The 11,788-nt window shown below is 38.6% G+C and overlaps 1 protein-coding gene across 3 annotated transcripts in view; it reads left to right on the forward strand.

The window, feature by feature from the left end:
• LOC126283989 (scoloptoxin SSD14-like) overlaps positions 1-11,788 on the forward strand; it is a 399,534-nt gene extending 387,746 nt beyond the window's left edge. For all 3 annotated transcript variants that reach the window (XM_049982525.1, XM_049982532.1, XM_049982515.1), the window contains 3 exons: positions 8,262-8,502; positions 8,601-8,714; positions 11,121-11,788. In XM_049982525.1, the coding sequence (XP_049838482.1) occupies positions 8,262-8,502; positions 8,601-8,714; positions 11,121-11,267 (502 nt within the window). In that variant the 3' untranslated portion in view covers positions 11,268-11,788. The remainder of the gene's footprint in view (positions 1-8,261; positions 8,503-8,600; positions 8,715-11,120) is intronic.

Below are 11,788 nucleotides of genomic sequence, written 5' to 3' on the forward strand. Positions count from 1 at the left end.
AGGTCATATGGCTGAATTGGCAGTTCAGACATGTCACTCAAGTGATGTTTGGCATTGACCTTAGTTCTGTGCCATGATATTTGCAGTATCGGCTCTCCTACCTATCTAGCATTCCGGTTGTGACACTGTGATCAAGCCTGGCTTGGCTCAGTGCCAGCTGGGTGTCATGACAGCCTTTCCAAAACTGCATGAAAAACAACTCTTGCCATTTTGTATTTATTTGTTTACATGTCAAGTTCCGTAGGACCAAATTGAGGAGCAAAACTCTAAGGTCATGGAACGTATCAGTACATGAAATTACAACATAAAAGTAATAAGAGATGAAAAAAATGTTTATGAACCCAAAAAAAGTCAAGCCATAAATAAAGGCAAAAAATGTACATAATAACTCTACAAACAACATAAAAAACCCATCAGAGACTATGTATCTCCTAATCTCAACGTATAAGGTACACTGTGTGCAATCTGACTGTCATTTGGTAACTGGTTCCTTAATTTATTAAATGCTTCCTTTGTTACTGGGACAGCTGATGTGACTTGCAGCAATGCACCCATGACTCATGTGAATGGCTTGACTCTACTCACATAAATTGTTGACAATTGTAACTTAACATTTGCAGATGAAGTCACTCCAGTGATTTGGTGTGGTCCATGGTACTTGGTTTAAATATTCTTAGTTTTACCCTTAAGGGTATATGGGTTTGTTATCAGTATCCACTGACCAATTCTATACTGCAGCAGTTTCCCTATATGTTTTCCCATCTGTTTCTGATGTTCTAAGGCTTTTGTGCTGGCTTTCTTCTGTCTTTGCCAGACTTTATGTAATCATTTTGTAAATTCCTTTACTGACTCGCTGATAGCTCCAAGTTTGGGTTTTATCATGTTGAAGGGTGGTGAGACCTTTCTGCCAAAAACCACTTGATATGGGGAGAGATTGGTACTTGTATGGACTTTGAGTTTTATTTCGAGACTATGAACTCAAGGTGTTGTTGTTGTTGTTGTTGTTGTTGTTGTGGTCTTCAGTCCTGAGACTGGTTTGATGCAGCTCTCCATGCTACTCTATACTGTGCAAGCTTCATCATCTCCCAGTACCTATTGCAGCCTACATCCTTCTGAATCTGCTTAGTGTATTCATCTCTTGGTCTCCCTCTACGATTTTTATCCTTGACGCTGCCCTCCAGTACTAAATTGGTGATCCCTTGATGCCTCAGAACATGTCCTACCAACCAATCCCTTCTTCTGGTCAAGTTGTGCCACAAACTCCTCTTCTCCCCAGTTCTACTCAATTCCTCCTCATTAGTTATGTGATCTACCCTTCTAATCTTCAGCATTCTTCTGTAGCACCACATTTTGAAAGCTTCTATTCTCTTCTTGTCTAAACTATTTATCATCCATGTTTCACTCCATACATGGCTACACTACATACAAATACTTTTAGAAACGACTTCCTGACACTTAAATCTATACTCGATGTTGACAATTTCTCTTCTTCAGAAACGCTTTCCTTGCCATTGGAAAGTTGGCTGTTTATATCCTCTCTACTTCAACCATCATCAGTTATTTTGCTCCCCAAATAGCAAAACTCCTGAACTCAAGGTATGTATCCCAATCTTTGTAGTGGCTAACATTTTAGAAATGGGTTTTATGCACCCTCCCTGTTTGTCCACTTGCTAGTGAATGAAAAGGACTGGTTCAGAGTTTTCAAATGTGAAGAAAATGATACAACTGTTTCATTAAATTGGACACAAAATTTGTATACTTTTAAGTATTTATGGTATCCAGTACACCAAATGAAGGATCCAACTATTTACCTTTGCTTGTGCTACTACTTTAACTTATTGGTCTGGAATTGCTATCACTGCTATATACCATGATAAATGATCTATTGTTGTTAATGTATACTTATTCACTCCTGGTGTCATGTTAAATGAGCCTAAAATATGCAGTCCAATCATTTCAAAAGGTTTTGATGCATCCAGTAACCTCTGTAACATAATTTTATGATGACTAAGGTTAGCTCCCTGCACACATGGTGTGCAGTCTTTCACATATTATTCCACATCAAGTCTCCTAGTCTTTATCAGAATTTCTCTGCGACTAATCTATCCATTGTTCTGTGTCTGCCATGACTTGCCAAAATGTGGTCATGCACTTTTTCAAAATCTCATCCCTGAATGCACCAGAACTAGCATGTGTGGTCTGCTGTTCATTGATCTGCAGAGTAAGGAATCATGCATCAAGGAATAAAGCTGTGACCCAAATCTCTAATAGCCTATGACAGATGCTTATGCCTTTTGCCATTCAGCCACATTCTTGGCTTGTGTTTACAGCACTAAAATTTCAATTTTTATTTTTTTATTTTTACTTATAGTATCTACAGTTGTATGCTTGTTACCAAGTTTATGAATAACTTCATAGTCGAATTCATTCAGTTTGAGTCTCCATCTCATCAGTCTTCTAGAAGGATATTTTAATCCCAACAATCACATTAGTTGATCATACAAATGGCAGTGAAAATAGTTGATTCTGTAAATAACTGCTAACATCTCCTTTTCTGTGATGGAGTAGTTCTCTTCCACCCTATTCAGTTGTCTGGATGCATAAACTACTGGGTGTTCTTTATCATCTACCTTTTAACTCAAAATTCAACCAACTGCACTGCTGCTGGGATCACATGAGCATAAGGAAATATCAGTGCTGTATCTGATATCAATACTTGTTTCGATGTTTCAAATGCTGTTTAACACTGTAATCTTATCCTCCCACACATCACCAGTAGAGTTTCAGTTTCTTCACAATAATTAAATTCTTTTACTAGGCTTTGTGGAGTAAGATTTACAAATAAACTTTTTAACTTATCTTTATTTTCTCATTCTTGACTGTAGTTCGTCATGTCTAGGGGTAGATTCTTGAGGCTGTAATTTTTGAATTTGTGGGTTCCAGATGACATGATAACTGATGAAGTAAGCCTTCTGCATAATTTCTGTTTCTATGACTTTTTTATTTTATCCCATTTTTCTATTTCACACTGTCTTTACAATCTCCACTTTAATACAGAAATTTACATTGTTGTTGCTAAACATAAAAATACATCAGATTCCATCAGAGGCTTGCCCACTACTCACTCATTCTGTGGTACTAACTATATTCCAAAGAGTTTACAAACTTTCTTGACAAAAGAACAATCCTCACCAAGATATATCATTATTTTATGAATGAGTCCAGAAATAAATTTAATAAATATTGTCAGATTATGCAATTAATAATAGGAATTTTAAGTATACCACATATTTCATAATTTCAAATGTTTCTAAAAGAAGAGTAATTTTAACTGTGCATACAGAGTTAATACATATCTATTGTAATAAAGTAATTTCTTTTTATAGATTTTAGTCTGAAATATAATACATCATATACAAAATCTTATGAAATTCATTGAGTTAAATATCTGAGATAATGTTCATCTATACAAGATTCAAAAATATTTTTGGTATCAGTTACTTCTGTTACAGAGAGGTAATGTTGGAGGAGGGTGTCCCATTACAGCACTCTGTCGCCCACCCCAAATTTTTACCTTGCCTTAATAAATGATTCAATTGTTCGCAATTTCACCAGAATTCCTGATGAAATTTTGATAATAATTATGTAGGACTATGAGTGATTGCACTGTAGAACCTCAATAATCTGTCCTCCATGGGGCTGGGAGCATGGCTGGAACATGAAAAGGGTCAGATTATCAGAGGAATGCTTTTATTGATCTGCAACATAATGACACAGTATCTTGTGACTGCCATTAGCATCACTATAGAGAGCAGTAGTTATTCTATCTTAAGCAAGTTTTGTAACTGTTGCAGAATCATTTTTTGCAGCAAAGTTTTTGTAGCGAATATTTTGTAATTTAAGCCAGACATGGCAAAGTTATGCACTTGGTCAGACTAAGCTCTTTAATTAAGTTTTCAGTTTTCAGAACAAATTAATTGACAGCTGTTTCATCAGCAGACAGCATCTCCCTGGAAATAATTAAATTTCGATTACCATGTCTTTTTTTCCGCCAACGTAACCAGCCTTCATTCATGGTAAACCTACCATTTTCATTTCTTCCATTAATTTTTCATACAATATCAGTGCTTTCTCTTCTGCTCAAACTGGACCCTCAAAGCATTACCAGTATCTAGAATTTCACTTTTAGGCTCCTGCAAAATCTTGGGTATTTTCAGTCCCTTCTCATCATCAATCTTGGTTTTTATGGCTTTCAGTATTTAACAGTTGTAACACCGATGCCCACCTCACTTGCAGTGTTTGAAGAGGCTAGGATTATCTAATCTTTCAAGCAATTTAAATTTCTCAGCCAAAGACTGCGTCATGTGTTTATGTTCATTTGATGCCACACTGTAGTTTCACCCACATTAATGTGAAAAAGGAACACTGTCATTAATTTATAAAACAAATACATACCCATAACCTTTATTGACTGAGTTATAAAGAAGTTATTTCATACTAAAACTCATCAAACTACTACACCTCTCAACAATCAATGGCCTAGTGATCCACCTCGCAGATGATGAGTCATGCAAACAAATAGGGACAGTTGGACCAAGCAGGGACCATCTGCGGTTGGATTAATAAGGCTCTACTGTAACTGAATTGTTGTTTATGGTGTCAAGAAGTCACCCAATAATTACATGCACGAGATAGTTAAATTCCATCTGTACAAAAAGGCATTTACCCATGCTGAGTGACAGATATGCTGTTCATAGTCTGTCACTGAATAACACCTGCCTTGGCATAATTTGTCCAATGTATCTGTGATATTGTGGATGTAATACGCACAGTGACAGTTTTTGTGTTCAAGTAATGGGAATTGCAATAGAATCTGTTTTTCGTAGTACTATATGGTATTTTTTTGGAACAGTGAAGGCATTTGCACCCCATGGACTATCATTATCTTCTATTATTCCTTCTGCTGCTTGCTGATCAATGAATTCTGAAGGTCACAGTTAAAGCAGGCTCAAACATGGAAATTGGATGTCTCTATAGGCCCCCTGGCTCAGCGGCTGTTGTGGCAGAACATCTGAAGGAAAATTTGGAAAATATTTCAAGTAGATTTCCCGACCATGTCATAGTTTTGGCTGGAGATTTTAGTTTACCAGATATAGACTGGGAGATTCAAGCGTTCATAACAGGTGGCAGGGACAAAGAATCCAGTGATATTTTTTTAAGTGCATTATCTGAAAACTACCTTGAGCATTTAAACAGAGAACCGACTCGTGGCAATGACATATTAGACCTTCTGGTGACAAACAGACCCAAACTATTTGAAACAGTTAACACAGAACAGGGAATCAGCAATCATAAAGTGGTTACAGCATCACTGATTTCAGCTGTAAATTGAAATTTTAAGAATGTCGGAAGATTTTTCTGTTTAGCAGAAGTGACAAAATACAGATTTAACAGTACTTGACGGCTCAACACAAAAGTTTTATCTCAAGTACAGATAGTGTTTAGGATCAGTGGTCAAAATTCAAAACTGTCATACAATATGCATTAGATGAGTATGTTCCAAGAAGATCGTAAGAGATGGAAAAGAGCCACTGTGGTACAACAACCAAGCTAGAAAACTGCTACAGAAACAAATGGAACTTCACAGCAAACATAAACATAGCCAAAGCCTTGCAGACAAACAAAACTTATATGAAGCAAAATGTAGTGTGTGTGTGTGTGGGGGGGGGGGGGGGGGGGGGAGGGCTATGCGTGAGGCCTTCAGTGAATTTGAAAGTAAAGTTCTATGTACTGATTTGGCAGAAAATCCTAAGAAATTTTGGTCTTATGTCAAAGCGGTAGGTGGATAAAACCAAAATGTCCAGACACTCTGTGTCCAAAATGGTACTGAAACAGAGGATGACAGACTGAAGGCCGAAATACTAAATGTCTTTTTCTAAAGCTGTTTCACAGAGGAAGACTGCACTGTAGTTCCTTCTCTAGATTATCGCACAGGTGACAAAATGGTAGATATCAAAATAGATGACAGAGGGATAGAAAAACAATTAAAATCACTCAAAAGAGGAAAGGCCGCTGGACCTGATGGGATACCAGTTCGATTTTACACAGAGTACGTGTGGGAACTTGCCTCCCTTGCTTGCAGCAGTGTACCATAGGTCTCTAGAAGAGCATAGCATTCCAAAAGATTGGAAAAGGGCACAGGTCATCCACGTTTTCAAGAAGGGACATTGAACAGATGTGCATAACTATAGACCTATATCTCTAATGTTGATCAGTTGTAGAATTTTGGAAGACGTATTATGTTCAAGTATAATGACTTTTCTGGAGACTAGAAATCTACTCTGTAGGAATCAGCATGGGTTTTGACAAAGACGATCGTGTGAAATCTAGCTTGCACTATTCATCCACGAGACTCAGAGGGCCATAGACATGGCTTCCCAGGTAAATACTGTGTTTCTTGACTTCCACAAGGTGTTTTATACAGTTCCCACAGTCGTTTAATGAACAAAGTAAGAGCATACGGACTATCAGATCAATTGTGTGATTGGATTGAAGAGTTCCTAGATAACAGAACACAGCATATTATTCTCAATGGAGGGTAGTTTTCCGAAGTAAGAGTGATTTCAGGTGTGCCGCAGGGGAGTATTGTAGGACCATTGCTATTCACAATATATGTAAATGACCTTGTGGATAACATCAGAAGTTCACTGAGGCTTTTTGCGGATGATGTTGTAGTATATCGAGAGGTTGTAACAATTGTAAATTATACTGAAATGCAGGAGGATCTGCAATGAATTGATGCATGCTGCAGGGAATGGCAATTGAATCTCAATGTAGACGAGTGTAATGTGCTGTGAATACATAGAAAGAAAGATCCTTTATCGTTTAGCTACTTGAATATTGCTGACCGGTGTGGGAGCCATACCAGATAGGGTTGATAGAAGAGATAGAGAAGATCCAATGGAGAGCAGTGCGCTTCATTACAGGATCATTTAGTAATAATTTACTAATCGCGAAAGCATTATTAGGATGATAGATAAACTCCAGTGGAAGACTCTGCAAGATAGGTGAACAGTAACTCAGTACGGGCTTTTGTTGAAGTTTCAAGAACACACCTTTACCAAGGAGTCAAGCAGTATATTGCTCCCTCCTATGTATATCTCGCGAAGAGACCATGAGGATAAAATCAGAGAGATTAGAGCCCACACAGAGGCATACCGACAATCTTTCTTTCAGCAAATCCATGAATTTTAGTAGTAAAGCTTCCAATGCTTATCAGTCACTCCCTTGTAAGTGATTTCACTTTTTTAGAAGTTTGTTTGTGGCTTTGGTCATCACATGGGTCAACATATTCTTCATCAAAAGCCAAACACCAACCACGCAAAAATTATGTAGGCTAACAGGAACTATAAACTCACTATTTATATTACTAATATGCAGTACACTTCTGAAAACAATCCAATGTATTTTATGCAATTCTTCAATACTCTGTAGTGGTTCTACAACACACAATACTTCTTGTGGTAAATAGGTACCTACACGAATCCAAACTAACTTCTTGTGCCTGATGGTATATTAACATGAGAACCAATCCTTAGAATATGTGTTCGCAGTTCAGTTGGCAGCACCTGCATAAGTGCATCTTGTGTCATTGGCTTACTTGGTGTTATTGTTCCCAGTGGAAACAAAATTTCTTCCTGAAACATAATTTTAGCATGACATTTACCAAGGATGTCTAGTTCGAGAATTGCAGAATACCCTTCACCAAAATGTGACAACACTTCCCTGTGTCCACAAAAACTCTAGCCTCCAATGCTAAAGTCAAGCACTGTTGTCACTAATGACTTCACGTCATTGTCACCTACCTCATCTAATATGTTATGTGGAGAGCTAAGTGTCTTCCTGCCTAAGGGACCCAGACTAATGACTGCATGCGCACGCACCTGAGTCTACTGCAATCTTGTGTTCCTTGCCCTATACTAAGCCTAACAAGCAGCATTCCATCTCTGCATATGTCTGTGCAGTATTATGACCTGCTGGGAATGCTTTCCATCATGTAATGGATTCCATTATATTCCAGAATATTGCAATTTATGATAATGGATTATTAATATAACATGCAGGATTAGTTACTCTAGCACCTAATTTATTCAAATGCTGTGAAGAGTCTCCTTGAAGTGATAAATGGAGTGTGATGAAAGAATTAATGTGCATTTCTGGTTGCTCTTTGTAAACTGATAAAATTCTCATATTTTTCACAGATTTGGTGCAAAGGTTGTATCAAAATCTACAGGTATCATCCTTAATGATGAGATGGATGATTTCTCTGCACCAAACATTACCAATGCGTTTGGAATTCCTCCATCGCCAGCCAATTTTATTCAGCCAGGGAAAAGACCACTTTCATCCATGACACCTGCAATTTTTGTCAATGGCAGTGGAGATGTACAACTTGTTGCTGGGGCAGCTGGTGGTACTAAAATTACATCAGGGACAGCACTGGTATTTCCACATTTAATTAATTTCTTGCTGTAAAGAACATGCAGACATATACCAATAATTACAAATCATTATGCTACTACAGTAGAATGTATTTACAGGTCTCTATGTATAGCCTATGGTTCAATAAAACTATAAAGGAAGCTATTGACCACAGGCGAATTCATCATCAATTATTTCCCATGGCACTTCAGTATGAAGAAGGGTTTGAGGAGGTGAGTATAAATGAAATGATAATCTACAAATTGTTATATTTTTTGCCTTGTTAAGTACAAAACTTAAAAACTGCAAGCATCCAAGTCACATAACAGATTCCTCATTTAGAAAGATGCTTTCTACAAAGAAAACAAGACATCCGAGCGATATAAACTATCACCGTGTATGGGTGGGCATTATCCTTCTGAAATGTAAGCCCAGGATGGCTTGCCATGAAGGGCAACAAAGCAGGAGGTAGAATATTATTGATGTTGTGCTGTCCTGTAAGGGTGCCATGGATGACAACCGAAGTGGTGCTGCTATGAAAATTTATGGCGCTCCAGACCATTACTCCTGATTGTCAGGCCATATGGTGTGTGGCAGTCAGCTTGATATACCACCACTGTCTGAGGGGTCTCCAGACATGTCTTTGTTGGTCATTGGGGCTCGGCTCAAAGTGAGACTAATCACAGAAGACAATTCTACTCCCAACAAAGTGATGCCCATTGAAACACGTTTGGAGATGCCCTGGACTGTGGTGGAATACCAACATGAGTGTTGCCTGTGATATGGCCCGGTGCAGTAATGATGGCCTGGGGTGCGATCTCTTTTCATAGTGGGACCAATTTAGTTGCCATCCTTAGCACCCTTACAGTGCAGTGGTACATTGATGATATTCTATGCCCTGTTGTGTTGCCCTTCATGGCAGCCATCCTGAGCATACATTGCAGAAAGATAACACCCACCTGCACATGGCATGACTTTCTGCTGCCTGTCATAGTGCTAGGCAAACACTGCCTTGGCCAGTGAGGTGAAATATTTAGTGCCCCCAATAGATTCGTCTAAAAGCATGTGACATTCTAGCCTTTGGAGAGCTCAGATACTGCCCTGTATTTGTATGTGTGTCTGATGGCAGTACAACTGCACTGGCCAGTAATTCTGTCTAAAATTTTACAACTACACTCTGTGACATAAAAAGTGAAGCATCTATAGGCGTAGGAGGAAATTAATTGAAACTTCAAGTGTTGACACAGTATGTGATATTATTTCAGTGATTACAAAACCAATTCCAATTTACAAAGAACTTGGCAGAGTAAGCACACTTATCAATATCACATTATACCACCCTTTTTATGCTGGATTCTGGCACTGGGACAAAGTTGACATCCAAGCTGGACCCACACACATTCTATCACTCTCTAGGGGATAGAGTTGGGGATTTTTCCAGCCTTGGAAGTACTTTAACATAATGCAGACAGTTCATAGTCATTTACCATGTGTGGATGAGCATTGTCCTGTTGAAATATGGCACCGCAATGACAGGTAACACATGAAAATGCCGGTTGTCTGCTGAGTACCATTGTGCCATTGGAGTTCCTGTAGTCACTACCAGCCACAGCCCGAAGTCATACCCAATGGCTTCTCACATCATGCCACCAGAAGAAATAGCACTGTGCATCTCTGAAACATTGGAAGAATTGGACCTCTCCATAGGCCATCGTCATACTCTCTGACAGTGGTCATCTGGGCTAGTGCAGAACCACGAATCATCGACTGAACACAATATGACACCATTCATTGGCACCCCTCTAAACACTGCCATTTGTGTTATGTTTTTAACAGCAGCAACCTATGCATGAAACAGTTATTCCCAAGCCCAGGTGCTGTTAGTCTCCAACCAATGTTGTGGGATGACACAAAATGTCACAGGGAGTCCGTTACTTGTTCTTAGATGGCAGCCAGTGACGTGAAGGGATTGCAGTGTGCCTGGTGCAGAATTTGGTGATTCTCCTTGACATGGTCGTGGTCAGATGTTGTTGACCGGAACCTCGACAATGAGTATGTCTTCCCTCACATTGCCCTGCACTCCAACATCAGGCCACTGTCACATCTTAATGTGCCACAGATCTGGATAATGCAGTATTCCACCAGCTGACCAAATGGAAAACCATGCTGTGTCACACTAGTTTGCTTTATCTCTGTGTACTTCACAGTGATCACTCAACATCTGACACTGTTCACAGTCCTTATGTACTCTACCAGGCCTGGTAACAAAACTGATACACTGTGGTGGCCATTATAGCAGTCACAGCAAATTCCAACATACATATCCACCAATGGTGCGTACCTGTACAGAGTTGCATTTGAATCTGACCATGTCTTCTGGGTGCTTCACTTTTTTGTCAGGCAGCATATGTTTTTAGACAAGTAGCGAATTCTGAAGAAACAAAAGTAATTATTTGTACTACTGTGATGTAACTAACAGTACAAAAGTCACCTCACACTGTTTGTAGGTAAAGAAGTAACCCCACACACTCTTTACTTTGTCTGTTATGACTGATTGTGAATTTTACATCTACACTTAGAATGTTAATATTATTTTGGTCTCTGACATTTATTTGCTGAATTATTTAATTAATTTGCAGAATGTCATCAAAGGCCTCACTGAAATTGGCCATGAGGTACAAGAATTTGCTGTCGGTGGATCGACAGTAACTGGGATTGCTGTGTCTGGTGGGAAAATTTACGCAAATTCAGACTTCAGGCGCAATGGAGTGGTTGCTGGTTTTTAAGATCGTGATCCTAAGCTGTGGAATTTTCCGAATGTTAAAAAGTGTTGTGCAGCAAGACAAAGAGATTATGGTGCATCTTGTGATACTTTGCTTTGTCTGCCCTACTCTCCCTCCAAGCATCTCCCCTCCCACCACTCCTTCTCTCCCTTTTTGTCTATGTTGGTTTAAATCTACTCTGTGTGTGTGTGTGTGTGTGTGTGTGTGTGTGTGTGTAAATATGTAAAGCTAAATGAATGGATAGGTATGTGAGTAATGCAGTGGTGAACTAGGAGCAGTGTTTTATGAACAAGTCATAGTCCTAAGCTTTAAAGAGCTAAGAAATGTTTAACATCTAGTGATTTAAAATTCAGTATTACTGCTTCCTTTTTTTTATGTATAATATTTATTTTAATACTTGCCAATGTTCTCTTGTACATAATGTGCAGTTGTGAATTTTATTATTGATTATTTATTGAAAATGTGATTATTTTGTTAAATCATGTTTTGATATCCATGCAATGGAAATACATGATTGACCATTA

Source organism: Schistocerca gregaria, chromosome 1 (assembly GCF_023897955.1).
Source record: "Schistocerca gregaria isolate iqSchGreg1 chromosome 1, iqSchGreg1.2, whole genome shotgun sequence".
NCBI lineage: Eukaryota > Metazoa > Arthropoda > Insecta > Orthoptera > Acrididae > Schistocerca > Schistocerca gregaria.